The sequence below is a fragment of the Lemur catta genome, chromosome 5, assembly GCF_020740605.2.
Source record: "Lemur catta isolate mLemCat1 chromosome 5, mLemCat1.pri, whole genome shotgun sequence".
In the NCBI taxonomy this organism is placed as follows: domain Eukaryota; kingdom Metazoa; phylum Chordata; class Mammalia; order Primates; family Lemuridae; genus Lemur; species Lemur catta.
The window spans coordinates 35,607,100-35,621,839 of NC_059132.1; the positions used below are offsets into that span (position 1 = coordinate 35,607,100).

Sequence of the window (14,740 nt, forward strand, 5' to 3'; positions counted from 1 at the left end):
TATTCGCTTTAGTGGACCTATATTTCACATAAGCCCACCAGCATCCCTCAGCAGTTGCTCTAACCAACTTTGGGACGCGCTGAGATCTTCCCAGGTTGCTCCTCTACAGGGTTAGGAAGCAAGAACAAGCTTTGGTAGCGCTTTGGTAGATGTCACACTGTGCTGCCTGCAGGCTGTCCTCATTCTTCTCTCCTCCCCCCCCAGGTGGAGATGCTAGAACGAAAGTATGGGGGGCGCCTCGTGACCCGCCATGCGGCCCGCACCATCCAGACGGCGTTCCGCCAGTACCAGATGAACAAGAACTTTGAGCGCCTCCGCAGCTCCATGTCGGAGAACCGCATGTCGCGCCGGATTGTGCTGTCCAACATGAGGATGCAGTTCTCCTTTGAGGGGCCTGAGAAAGTGCACAGCTCCTACTTTGAGGGGAAGCAGGTTTCAGTGACCAACGATGGCTCCCAGCTGGGGGCCCTGGTGCCCTCTGAGTGTGATGACCTTGGAGAGGCGTCTAACCTCAAGCCTCCGGCCCCCTCCAGCGACTTCGCAGATGCCATTACAGAGCTGGAAGATGCCTTTTCCCGGCAGGTGAAATCACTGGCCGAGTCCATCGATGATGCTCTCAACTGCCGCAGCCTGCACTCTGAGGAGGCTCCAGCCCTGGACACTGCACGGGCCCGGGACACTGAGTCCAAGCCGGCCCTGCACAGCATGGACCACCGCAAACTGGATGAGATGACAGCCTCATACAGTGATGTCACCCTGTACATTGACGAGGAGGAGCTGTCACCTCCTCTGCCCCTCTCACAGGTGGGTGACCGGCCATCCAGCACTGAGTCGGACTTGCGACTGCGGGCTGGGGGTGCCGCCCAGGACTACTGGGCCCTGGCCCACAAGGAGGACAAGGCTGACACAGACACAAGCTGCCGGAGCACTCCGTCACTGGAGCGGCAGGAGCAGCGGCTGCGGGTGGAGCATCTCCCACTGCTCACCATCGAGCCGCCCAGCGACAGCTCTGTGGACCTCAGCGACCGCTCAGACCGTGGCTCGCTCAAGAGGCAGAGCACCTACGAGCGCAGCCTTGGTGGGCAGCAGGGCAGCCCCAAGCATGGCTCCCACAGCGGCCCCCCCAAGAGCCTCCCCCGAGAGGAGCCGGAGTTGCGGCCCCGGCCCCCCAGGCCCCTGGATAGCCACCTGGCCATCAACGGCTCAGCCAACCGGCAGAGCAAGTCTGAGTCAGACTACTCAGATGGTGACAATGACAGTATCAACAGCACGTCCAACTCCAACGACACCATCAACTGCAGCTCAGAGTCATCATCCCGCGACAGCCTGCGGGAGCAGACGCTCAGCAAGCAGACCTACCACAAGGAGACCCGCAACAGCTGGGACTCGCCCGCCTTTAGCAATGATGTCATCCGTAAGAGGCACTATCGCATCGGCCTGAACCTCTTCAACAAGTGAGTACCCGAAGGGGGGGTGGCCACCTACCTGCGCACTGCTGACCAGAGAGTGGCCGTGGAGGACGAGCAGGGCCGGTAGCAGCCACAGCGCTGGGCCTTGGCAGGTGAGCAGGGCTGAGCTCCCACCTGCCTGCACAGCGCCAAGTTTGAGGTTCAGAGTGAGCACAGGTGGGCAGGGCAAGACCCCACGCAAGGTGTTAGGGGAGATTCCTGCTGTGAAGGAGGCCCAGCCCCTCCCGGGGCCACTGTCATGAGGACGGCAGATGCTCACAGGCTGAGTGGGGCAGAATGGGGCCTTTCTGTGGGGAAGCATCTTGAGAGAGGGTAAGCAGCCCGGAGTCCGTCATGTCACCCCCTTGTCTACCACAGCGAGTGGGTGTGTCCGGCCGTGTCCTGCCTAGCCTTGCTTGTCAGGCTCAAGGTGATGCAGGGCACAAAGCCCTTTGAGCAAGGGCATGACAGGCTGTGTTGGGGCAGGGAGGGGGGACCCAGGGACAGATTCAGGCTCTACCTGGGGCCGTATCTGGGGGTGACACCCAGGGGCAGATGCAGGCCGGACCTGGGGCCTTGTCCGTGGGGGACACCCCAGGGGCAGATGCAGGCCGGACCTGGGGCCTTGTCCGTGGGGACACCCCAGGGGCAGATGGAGGCCGGATCTGGGGCCTTGTCCGTGGGGACACCCCAGGGGCAGATGTAGGCCGGACCTGGGGCCTTGTCCGTGGGGACACCCCAGGGGCAGATGGAGGCCGGACCTGGGGCCTTGTCCGTGGGGACACCCCAGGGGCAGATGGAGGCCGGACCTGGGGCCTTGTCCGTGGGGACACCCCAGGGGCAGATGGAGGCCGGACCTGGGGCCTTGTCCGTGGGGACACCCCAGGGGCAGATGGAGGCCGGACCTGGGGCCTTGTCCGTGGGGACACCCCAGGGGCAGATGGAGGCCGGATCTGGGGCCTTGTCCGTGGGGACACCCCAGGGGCAGATGGAGGCCGGACCTGGGGCCTAGTCCGTGGGGACACCCCAGGGGCAGATGGAGGCCGGACCTGGGGCCTTGTCCGTGGGGACACCCCAGGGGCAGATGGAGGCCGGACCTGGGGCCTTGTCCGTGGGGACACCCCAGGGGCAGATGCAGGCTGGACCTAGGGCCGTATCTGGGGATGACACCCCAGGGGCAGATGCAGGCTGGACCTAGGGCCGTATCTGGGGGTGACACCCAGGGGCAGATGCAGGCCGGACCTGGGGCTGTGTCTGGGGGAAGGAGGACACCAGGTCTTGTGGAGCGACATGACTTGGGTTCATCGAGCAGCTGCTTCCTGTGGGGGTCCGGGAAAGGTGCTGTCGGGCAGTCCTGAGAGCAGATCCAAGGAGGCACGGGTATTTAAAGCAGGCTATTCTTAGCACAGCCAAAAATAACATCAGGAAGGAGAGAGGAGGACTGAGCACTCCCTCAGGGGACGCTGGAAGGCTCTTGTGAAGCCAGAGATGTCACATTATTTCCATCCCCAGGGCCTCTAGGATTTTGGGTCATCAGATACTGACCTGGCACTGACTCCCTGGGATTTGGGGACATGGAAGGGATGTGGCCAGCCTACTTGGTGGTTTCTGACACACATCCTGGGAGCCTGGAACAGACAGTCGTTTTCCCAAATGGTCACACAAGGGTGGTGAGTGGCACAGTGGCCCTTTGAGGCCAATGCCAGGCTGCGCTTCCTTGCTCCCTGCTGCCCCCTCTCCTAGACTAGGGGACAGGGCACTCTGAACCATCCCTGGTACAGATGGAAGCGCTGTCTAGGGGTATCAGAGAGGCCTGTCCTGGGAGGTGGGTCTAGAGAAGGGGACATTCCCTTGGGGCTAGCCACGGGCCGTGGATTATGGATCCTTGCTCAGTGAAGAACTGAGTCTTGGTCATCTCTCATCTGCCAGGAGTGCTTTCTCCTGAGCCTCCAGTCTGCTGGTGGCCTTCTGCACATAACGGCCAGCCCCACCGCCAGTTGAGCCACAGCTAGAGCAAGCAGCTGGAGCAGTGTCCTGTTGAGCCCATCCTGACTTTGTCCTGGAAGTCCGTGTCCCACAGTGGGAAGGCTGGGTAACTGGGGGTCCCCAAAGGGTGGACAGGTGGGGACCAGGACAAACAGTCTCCCTCAGCCAACCAGCTTTGGTCTTTGTAGATTCTTTCTTGTTCTGTTAATTTTTAATTACATGTGTGACACATGAGTACATTCTCCACAGAAAATGCAAGCCTTTCAGCTAAGGGTAACATCCTCTTTGACTCTTAGCATTTTGCAGTTTCTCTTTCCAGACCCTTTATCCTGTGCGTCTGTGTGTACTCTTGGGAACTATAGGCAGACGTAGTTAAGAACACAGCTCTGGGGCCAGGCTGCCTGGCTTGCAATCACAGCCTTCCCACCTGCTCTCTGTATGTCGTGGGGCAGCACAGGTGCTTGTGCCACAGTGTCTGCATCTGTCGAATGGGCTGATGCCAATGGCGTCAGGGCTGTGAGGATGAAGAGCTGGGGTGTGTGGAGTGCTAGGAGCACTGGCACAGAGTAAGGCCTGTATGCGTGTGAGCTGCTACTTTTTGATCCTTGCTAACATCATTTGGGGCCTGAGACTGTGTGACATTATCTCACTGGGATGTCACTGTACCTTTTGCTGGGCCATGCACACAGGCTGCCTTGTTCCTGTTAGCTGCCGTATGGTAGTCCGCAGTGTGGGCCATCTAGGGTTTTGGCCAGTTGCTTCTTCAGTGATCCGTGGTGTGACAGTGGATAGAGCCCTCCACGCACACACCCGAGCAGTTTCTAGGTAAGATAGCTAGCAGTGGAGTCGTCGGAGCTTGGGTAGGCATGGTTTTAATTGGAGTAGGAACTGCCCAGATTACTGTTTACAAGGAGGCTCCACCTGTTTCCACCCTCTGCCGCTGGATTTAAGAGTTCCTGTTTCCCCAGAACGCTTGTCAACGCTTGGTATTCTTTTTACCTCCAGTCATTGGGTAGAAATCCTGCCCCTTGCTTGTTTGAATTTGTCTTTACCTGCTTACCTGAAAGGTGGAGCATCTGCAAGAGTGTCTTTTGGCTATTTGGGTTGTCTGTAATGCTTGTGCATGTTCTTTGCCTGTTTTGCTATTGATTGTCAATTTTGAGGACCTGTTATTACTAGGAGTTCTTTATACATCGTGGATACTAATCCTTTGTAATTACAGATATTTTCCTGTTATTTGTCTTTCTTTTTAAAAAATTTTTCTTCTGAGGTGTAATTCACATACCATAAAATTCACTTTTACAAACAGCATACGATTTAGTGCTTTTAGTTGTTGCACATCTTGTTTATGTTCTCTTGCCTAGTGGTTTTTAATTTTAATTAGTCAAATCTTCAATGTTTTCCCTTTTTGTGGTTACTTTGGCTTTTTATGTTTTATTTTAAAAGGCTCTGCCCCACGTAATAAACATAGTTTTAAAAAGATTTTTTAGTACTTCCATAGTTCTGTTTTATACATTTTATGACTTTAATCTGGAATTTGTTTTGGAGGATGATACAAGGTGAAGAGTCTAACTTTGGCTGTGCTCTGTGAATTAGCCAGTTGTCTCCAAACAATTTATGGAATAGTCTGTTCTTCCTTCGCTGACTTGAAATGCAGTCTGACTCCTGCCTGAACATGGGTCTGGACTTAGGTCCTTTCATTCATTCAGCAAGTATTTATCGGACACATACTGCATGGCAGGTGCTGTTTTAGGGGGCCTGGGACATCTCAGCACACAGAATAAAGATCCTTGTGTCAGGTGTGCTGGCTCACGCCTGTAATCCCAGCACTTTGCAAGGCTGAGGTGGGAAGATTGCTTGAGGCCAGGAGTTCAAGACAAGCCTGGGCAACATAGCGAGACCCTATTTCTATTAAAAAAGAAAAAAAAAAGAATAAAGATTCTTGTGGAGCTTCACTTTAATGGTTAGGAGATTTGTTTGTTTATGCCCTTGTCAACATCAGAATTTTAACTACTACAGTTTACTACATTTTCTTATTAGGGCAAGAACCCCTTTCTTGTTCTTTTTAAAAATTGTCGTGGAGCAGGGTGTGGTGGCGGGCACCTATAATCCCAGCTTCTCTGGAGGCTGAGGCAGGAGGATCACTGGAACCCAGGAGTTCAAAGGTGCAGTGAGCTATAATCACATCTGTGAATAGCCACTGCACTCCAGCCTGGGCAGCACAGCAAGACCCTGTCTCTAAAAAAAGAAGTTTGTCTTGGCTCTTCTTGAGGAGTTATCCTTGCATATGACTTTAGAATCAACTCATTAAGACCCATGAAAACTCTTGGTGGACACTGGGGTTGCCTTCAGCTCCGAGATTAACTTGGGAAAACTTGCCCCTTACACCATGACGGCACTCTGGTCCACAGGTGGCTGTTTAAATGAAAACTAAAATTAATTCAGTCCCTTAGTTGCACTGGCCACATTCCAAGTGCTGTGGCCATGTGTGATTGGTGGCTGCTGCTTTAGGTGGAGTGACAGTCCCTTCACGTTCTCCTATAGGGTGGGCACTGTTAGTAACCCCACTTTACAGATGGATGAACTGAGGCTCCAAGAGGGTACCTTGCTCAGGGGCACACAGCTGGAGGGTGACTGGGCTGGACTGGGTAATGAGGTCATACCCAGGCACCTGGCTCCTGAACACATCCTCTTAAAATCCATACTGTAGTAACTGCCACCAGGGGTGTAACCCTGGGCGTCCCAGTGACAGTTCTGTAAACTGAGTCCAGGGGACAGAGCCTTACCCCTTGTGGGAGGCTATGCAGCCCTGGAGCAGGGGTTCTGGGGCCACCGCAGCATGGGGAGCTGGGGTCAGCGGCCAGCAAGGCCCTCACTGAGCCTGTCACCTCCTTGCTCAGAGAGGGTGTTGGTTTCCCCGTCACACAGTGCCCCCTGCTCCTGCACCCCCTCCCACAGATTCAGGGGTACATGCCTCACTATGTCTATTTCCTCTCTGTCACATCCCTCCCCCTCACGCTCTGGGCCAGGCCAGACCTCTCCCACCTCTGGGAGAGTGTCCTCAGCCCTGAGCTGCCCTGTGGTGACACAGATACGCTCAGAAGGAGTGAGTGCCTGGTCTCCGAGGGCCTGAGTAACCACTTGGGGTGACAGTGTGTGGGCGGGACTCCGGCTTAGGCAGGAGCTGTTCATCAGGCCCCTGAGGTCCCTTCCAGCCTGATCTCTTGTGCTTGGGGGCAGCCTGTTCTGTGGGCCCGGCCTCCCCTCCACCCTGCACCTGGCCCTGGCGTCCACCAACCGCTCGGTGCCATCCTGCCTGCTGGAGCTGCTGCGGGAGGGAGGCGGGAGCATGCCCGGGAGCGTGCAGGGTGTGATACTGCTTCACCTTCCAGTACTGCAGGAGCCACCCCTCCTTGCAGGGAAGCAGGGCTCAGAGGGTGCCGGGGCTTGTGCAGCCTCTCTCAGGAGGGAGCACAGCTGGGCTTAGGCTCGTGATCTGCCGACTCTTACTCCACCTTCCTGTGTGTAACATGTCTGTTGTCATTCATAACGATCGCAGCGAGGAGAGCCAGCCCGTGTAGGCTGTGTGTTCAGTGCCAGGCCAGGGCTAAACACTCCCGCCGATTAGCCCACTGAAGCCTCACAGTGATCCCCTGCAGTGTGGGTGTAGTGGCCAGACGGCAAGGCACGTGCGCAAGGCCACAGGGCCAGAAGGCTGGCCCAGAGCATGTGCCAACAGTTTACAAGACCGGCTTTCTTAGGAACACTTTGAGCCAGGTCTTTGGAGGCTGGGATCCCATTCTCCTTGACATGGCCATTCGGCCTGTGGCCCTCGCCACCGTCTGAGACCCAAGGGTCCCTAGTGCTGTCCTGGGTCTGGGGCGGCTGGTGCTGAGCCCCTCAGAATGAAAGGCAGCGTCAGGGGAGGCCCCACAGGGCATGCTAGCCACGTGCTGGAGGGTGGGTCTCCCACCTTCTCTCTGGGCTAAGTGCCAAGGAAGACCCTGCAGCCACTTTCAGGTTGGGTTCACACCTCAGAAAGAACTGGATAAAGTAGGCAGTCACAGGAGTGGTGAGCTTGCTGGCCCTGGAGGTGTGGGAACAGATGGAAGGTGGCCACCCCTCTGCGGGACCTTGGAGGAATTTGAGCCTGGATTGCCACATTGGAAAGACACTTCCCGTGAGCAGGGATTCTCTGAATGCCATGCTTGGTGAGCCTATTCTTGCACCTGAGAGCAGTTACCAGGTGAACTCAGCCCTCTGACCACAGCATCCCCAGGCACTCTAGGCATACAGACCCCCTTGTTGATCTGTGTGGGCCCTGCCTCATTCAGGGCCTTCTCTGTGACTGGTTTAAGCAAAGATCTCTACTGGTTCATGGACTTGAAAAATCCACGGGTGTTTCTTGGCCTTATCTTCCCCAGGTTTGTCCCTGTCCCTTACCAGGTCCTACCTGACAGAAGTTCCCAGGCCTGTAGTCCAACCTCACGGCCCCCAGCAGGAAGACAGGTGCTCCTCCTGACCCTCGTGCCTTTCTCTGGACCCTTCCTGTGGTCAGCAGGATTCAGGCCCTGTCTGGCCTGGAGCTGGGAGTGAAGTCAGCCCACTGGGTCATGGGGACACAGCTCGAGGATGGGGTGGGGAATCGGAGGCTGCTGCTAGCTGCTGGGTAGCCATCCACTGCCACATCTCTTGGCCTGAACAATTATAAAAGGACTGGGGCCCAGCATGATGGCGCACACCTGTGGTCCCAGGTACTCGAGCTGCTGGGGGGCGGGGATTGCTTGAACCCAAGAATTTGAGGCTAACCTGTGCAATGGAGTGAGACCCCATCTCTAAATTTTAAAAAAGACTGGAGAACCTTTTCCTTGACCTTGCACACCCCTGCTAGAAGAGATCAGGGTCAGCACCTGGCGTTTCTCAAGTGCCACTCACAGCCTGACACTGCTCTTGCCCAGAGTGCTGCACAGGGCTCGCTGTTGCACCAGCTGCTCAGTTTGCAGTCTAGTGGCAACAAGGTGCATGTGAAGAAAGTGACTGGTATGGTCTGTGCCTTAGAGGAGCAGCTAATGCTAGACCTGGAAACAGACAGAACAGGGGTGAGCTGGGGGTCTACGCCTACCCACGGCTGCTGAAGTGCCTCAGGCAGACCACCGGGCCCGGGATGCAGGGGCGGATCAGGTACAGATGGTGAAAATGCTTCAGTTGGCACCTTGTTGGTGCTGCATCCTTACAGAGTGCAATGAAGAAAAGCTAAAGCAAGAGTAATGGGGGTGTGCAGGAGAAATTGCAGGGGTGGGGACTCAACAGAGTTGGACAGAGTGGATTGACAGCAGTGGTGAGGGGGTGGGGAGGGTAGAAGGAATTTTTAGGGACTTCTCAGGGCAGAAGAATGGATTAAAAGTCCTCTTTGTCTTGGGGGCAGCCTGGAGCTAGGATACTTGACCTTTCTGTCTCCCATTTTGTTATCTGTCAAATGAGGCTTTTGTGTTGGCCACTCTGGCCACCAGGGACCCTCCTCCTGGCTCCAGGTTCAGTGCTACCTCATCAGGGAGGTGCCCCTTCCCGCTGAAGTCGATGCCGTCTCAGGCCTCTGTGACATCAGCCTGGTCCAGTTCTCCAAGCCCTGGCCTTTCCTTCCCACTGTGTAGCCAACAATATTTTTTGAGGTTTGAGTCACAGTGCTTTATGTGTATTAACTCATGTATTCTTCACAATAACTCCATTGTGTGTGCTGTTGTTATCCCCATCATACAAAGGCACAGAGAGGTTAAGTAACTTGCCCTAGGTCACCCAGCCCCAGCCAGTAAGTGGAGGTGATATTTAAGCCAAGGCTTCTAGCTCCCACAGCCATGTCCTCGGCCCCTGTGCTGTCATGTATCTCTGTGTCCTCGGATTTTATCTCTCTCCTTATACCTCCCCAACTAGAAAGCATGTATTTCAAGGATGGGGACTACGTTTGGATCATATCTGTGCTAGCACAGTGCCTGGCCCAGAGTAAGTGCTCAGTAAATGTTTGTGGAAGGTATGAAGCAGGTAGGTGGCCATAGGGGCTCGTACAGGCATTCCCTGGAAGTAACACCCACCCACTCTCCTCACAGTTCAGTGGGTGAAGCATGTCCTGCGGCTACCTCCCTGAAGACAGTAGGGGGTGCAGTCCTGCCGCAGGAGGAGGGAGTGCGTGCCTGGGGTCGGCACCTCTGGCCCACTCTGGCCTGTGTGACGTGTAGCAGACCCCGTGGGGCATGTGCTCCTTGAACAGGCAGCGTGGAGCTCTGAAAGGGAGCAGGTGGATCGAGAACTTGCCACCTGGCAGGGCCACCAAGAACAGAGTGGGGCAGTAAGGGCCTCATTGCATGGCTAAGAGGCCAGCAAGGTCCCTGCAGCCAGGGGATTCACACCTGCACATGCCCAGTGCGCTGGCTGTCTGCTGTCAGGGAGGCCATTTAGGGCCAGTCACTCCAATGGGGCCATTCAGTGTCCCCATCCCAACCCTGGAGCCTGGCACCCACCTTCCCAGTCTGCGATCCCCTCCCCAGGACCCCACCTGGACCTCCTGCCGATACACCTTTCCTCACAACTGCTTGGCCAACTCCTAGGCAATGGTCTGGGCCCAGTGAGTTCAGACTCCTCTCTTCTGTGATGTCACCCTTAGACCTGCCAGGTGGAATCACTTCCTCCACATTCAGTTCAGGCTAAAAGCAGGAGCCATCCTGGATTCATTACTCTGTGTTCCTCCCCTCCTTCCCCCACTATTCCCCCACCCCACGGATCCACAGCAAATATTGGCATTTCAGTCTGTGTCTACACCCAGCCCCTCTCTCCCGCCACCACTGCACATGGCCTCACTCTTGAGAACAAGGTTCTCAGACATGGACGTGCAGCCCCTCACTGTCTGCTTACAACACGCCGGGCTCCTCGTCCTACTCGGGAGGAAGCCACACCCCTCCCTGTGGCCATACAGCACTGCGTGGCGGGGCCTGTCCACCCCACTGCCATGGTCCCTGCGCTCAGCCACTGTGAAACAGCCTCTTGGATCCCCGAGCCTGCAAAACCCACTCCCATCCACCCCAGGGCCTTTGGCCTTGCTGTTGCCTCTGCCCAGAAAGCTCCCGCATCGCTCAAGCCTGTGTCTGTTCACCTGCTCAGAGAAGCCTCCCTGCTGCTCCTGCAGGAGCCCCTCCGCGCCCCACCAGTCAGGGCATGGTAGGACCCGAGGTGTGCTGGATATTCACGGTGGCTCCGTTCACTGCGGCCGTCCAGAGTGGCGCCTGGCTCGGCAGACAAGTGGTGCTCACTTAATCCCTGAAGAGCCAGCATCTCATTTCCTGAAGCACCTTCCCTGCTTCCCACTGCACTCCGAGCCCCTCCAGAGCCCAGGAGCCTTATCCTGGAAGTCCCTCACTTGTCATGTAAACATGGGAGGGAGCAGATGGGGACAAAGAAGAGAGAGCAGCCACCTCCTTGGGACTGAGACGAGGCAGAGCCTGGTGGGCCTGGGCCTGGGCACAGGTCAGCAGCCAGAGGCACCAGGCAGCCCGGGGACGGGGACGGAGTGCCCACCCGTGTGCAGAGACACCAGGCAGCCCGGGGACGGGGACGGAGTGCCCACCCGTGTGCAGAGACACCAGGGAGCTGGGGGACGGGGACAGAGTGCCCACCCGTGTGCAGAGACACCAGGGAGCCAGGGGACGGGGACGGAGTGCCCACCCGTGTGCAGAGACACCAGGGAGCCAGGGGACGGGGACGGAGTGCCCACCCGTGTGCAGAGACACCAGGCAGCCCGGGGACGGGGACGGAGTGCCCACCCGGTGCAGAGACACCAGGCAGCCCGGGGACGGGGACGGAGTGCCCACCCGTGTGCAGAGACACCAGGCAGCCCGGGGACGGGGACGGAGTGCCCACCCGTGTGCAGAGACACCAGGGAGCCCGGGGACGGGGACGGAGTGCCCACCCGTGTGCAGAGACACCAGGGAGCCCGGGGACGGGGACTGAGTGCCCACCCGTGTGCAGAGATGCCAGGCAGCCCGGGGACGGGGACGGAGTGCCCACCCGTGTGCAGAGACACCAGGGAGCACAGTCCTGCAGTTATCACCTCATAGGAGCATAGGCCCAGGGTTCCAGAGGTCTGATTTCCACAAGGAGTCAGAAATCCAGATTTTATATGCACTCTCCCATGTTTTAAATCTTGGCAACTAACTAAAATTCTTTCTGTTAACAATGTGTGGGCCAAAGAAAACCCATCTGTGGGCTAGGCTTGGCAGCCCCTCTCTTAAAGGCTGAGCGGGGAGAATTGGGTGTGGGTGGGGGCCTGTGAGGAGCAGGGCGGGGAAGAAGTGGGACCCACCCTGGCTGCCGCTGCTGGAGAGGCCTGGGGTGCTGGAGCTGTTGTTGGTAGGAGACCTCCGAATTGCATGGAAAAGTGAGGCTCGTGGTCTCATGAGCAGCAAAACCTGGGCCTTCCATCTGGGGGCCCCAGCACAGGCAGGGGAGCAGGGCCACTCGGGTACTACTTCCCTGCCAGGGCCACGCTGGCCGGAGGCTGCTCCCTGCCACGCTCCTGGGGAAAACCTTCACAGGGTGTGGTCGTCCTTGGGGCAAAAATAGCAAGGTAACCTTGCAACCAGGAGGTTTGCTTTGCTCTCAGGTGGAAATGCAGTAGCTGCAGGGCGCTGCTGTCAGCTGGGAGCTGCGCAGCTCACAGGGGGCAGGTGGACACTGGCCTGGGCCTTCTCCTCCATCCCCCACCAGGGGACAGGAGAACACTGACCTCCACGCAGTTAGTGGGTGACCTGGTCCTGGGTGTGCAATGGGGACAATGGGGTCCAGGCCACGCCGGGCCCTCCATGGACTCTTGAGTGTCCCTAGAGAGGATACCCAGCTACTTGGTGGCCCTCAGTGACTGAGGACTTGGGACAGAGGAGCAGGGAGCCGGTCTGGCCTGATGACAGAGTCTGGCCTCGGGGACTCTACACAGCTCCCTGAGTGGCCTGGCAAGCTTTGCTGAGGAGGACACCTGTCCTCTGAGAGTCACGTATATGACCGTCTTCAAAGCTCTCTCTTACCACCTTGGCTCCTTCGACCACCAGGACCTCCTTGTCGTGTCAGCCAAGTGCGAGACCCCCTCACAGGATAGGAAGTCGAAGGCCGGCACCCGGACGCATGTGGCTGGAGTGCCACACGGAGTCAGGGCCTTCTCCCGGGGTCTGCTGTGAGCAGCAGGGTCACTGCGACCCCCCCACAGCCTCCTGGGCCCCATCTGGCCCTCAGGCAGCTGGCCAGCCGCAGGGGTGGTGTGCTCGGTCCCCGTCAGCCCATGACATGTGCTGCGTGCCCGCCCTGCCCAGGCCTGGCTCTGCGCACACTGTGGGCACCAAGAGGCTTGAGCTGGCGGACAGCCCCATGCTCCCGGGGCTGTCTCCGGTGGACACACTTAGGGCCAGCCCAGCCGCCCCCCGCTGAAGGCCAGTGCCGTGGCCCTGGGTAGGAACCTTGCCTCTCTGTACCCCCATTCCTTGCCTGCAAACGGGGGCTCAGCCTTACTGAACACATTATTACAGACACATTTCGGTCCCCCCACATTTCGGTTTTGGGGTGGGACAGGACAGGATGGCTGGAGCACAGGGTCTCCCAGTGCCAGCCTGGGCTCAATAGCCCCTCCCACGTGGGAGGCAAGACTAGAGACCGCCAGTGCCTGTGGAGATGGAGGAACAGGGCTGGGGGCTGGGCCGTGGTGCTGGGGAGCACGGACGGGGGACGTGGACCACCCCCCGAGCCCAGGGTGCTGGGCAGCCAGGGCTGAGCGTGCTTCTCGTCCCACCCCTAGGAAGCCAGAGAAGGGAGTCCAGTACCTTATCGAGCGTGGCTTCGTGCCCGACACGCCAGTGGGCGTGGCCCACTTCCTGCTACAGCGCAAGGGCCTCAGCCGGCAGATGATCGGCGAGTTCCTGGGGAACCGGCAGAAGCAATTCAACCGCGACGTGCTCGAGTGAGTTCAGGGGGCTCTGGGCGGCAGCAAGCGTGGGACCTGGTTGCACACATTTTCTCACGTCCCCTGTGTTGTACACATAGGGGTCAGGCGTGCCTCGTGCTGGGAGATATGGTGAATCCTTCCCTTCTCTCTTCCTGGCTGCAAGATGCATGGACACAGACTCGCACCCACACCCTGCCTGGCACACACGTGGCACTCGCCCTCACACAGCCTGCATCTCACACACTGACCCCACTGCCTGCCCGCCCCCTCTGGCATGCGTCCTCAGCGCCTCCAGCCCCTACCTACAACTTGGTGGATCCAACCCCGCACCAAGTGGTTACAGCCCTTGAGTGACCCACATTCACGTGGCCTTGCATGGCAGGGCTGGCAGGAGCAGGCAGCTGGAAGTCTGGGGCCCCCTGCCTCTGCCTGACTTGCCCCCAGGAGAGTGGGAAAGGAGCTGGCCTTCTCACCCCACTGCCACCTGGGTGGGCAGCCCACACCAAGCTCTGCCCCTGCCTTGTTCTCCTGGCTGGGAGACCTAGGGGTGACAGTCCAACCCCCCTCCTGATCTCACAGCCCCACCAGCCCAGAGAGCAGACCCTGCAGAAACGTGGGTTCCCAGCTCCCAGGCGTTGCTTACGGTTTGCTATTTACCTTCCATCTCTCCATCCCTCTTTCACACTGTCCTGAGTAGACAGGCTGCTCGGACAGATCCTTACTTATCAAGCAGGTGCCACGTGAAAGGCCCCGTAGCGTCCTCTCCGCACAAGCGTGGACTCTGGTGTCATCACTAGCCAGAGCTAGCAGAGTGAGAGACCGGCTCAGGACGGGCGGCCTGCTGGCTCTGCCTGCGGGGCCTCGGGGACCTGCCCAGGCTCTGTGTTTGAGGGTCTTCCCGACCCAGGCCAGGAGGGCAGGAAGAGAAGTCGAAGCAGGGGAAAGAGCTGAGCTGCTGCTAACAAGAGTGGTCCCTTCACGGGGCCCAGGGTCGGCAGCCTCTGGGGCACGTGTGTGCTGCCTTCCTTGCTGCCTGGGGGGCGGCGGTGGGTGCTGAGCCCTCCTGGCTTCCCAGCAAGGAAACCGAGGCTCGGGGAGGGGCTGGCCTGGGTGCACCCCCAACACACACGGACTCACGCACGTGTGTATGTACTCACACCCCCACATACACGTACACACACAGACACAAGGCAAAGTGAGCTGGGACTTTGGGGCTGGCTGGCGTGTGTCAGGCACCCGCAGAACCGAGCCCTTCCTTGGCTGAATGCGTGGCCTGCGCTGCCTCTCACTGCTCAGCACCTCCGTCCCGCCACGCCCGGTGAAAGCGCTGTGT

General features: G+C 58.2%; 1 protein-coding gene across 7 annotated transcripts in view; it reads left to right on the forward strand.

Moving 5' to 3' along the window:
- Positions 1-14,740, forward strand: part of IQSEC1 (IQ motif and Sec7 domain ArfGEF 1) — a 169,332-nt gene that overhangs the window by 129,894 nt on the left and 24,698 nt on the right. For all 7 annotated transcript variants that reach the window (XM_045551503.1, XM_045551502.1, XM_045551500.1 and 4 more), the window contains 2 exons: positions 205-1,454; positions 13,261-13,422. In XM_045551503.1, coding sequence (XP_045407459.1) covers positions 205-1,454; positions 13,261-13,422 — 1,412 coding nt within the window. The remainder of the gene's footprint in view (positions 1-204; positions 1,455-13,260; positions 13,423-14,740) is intronic.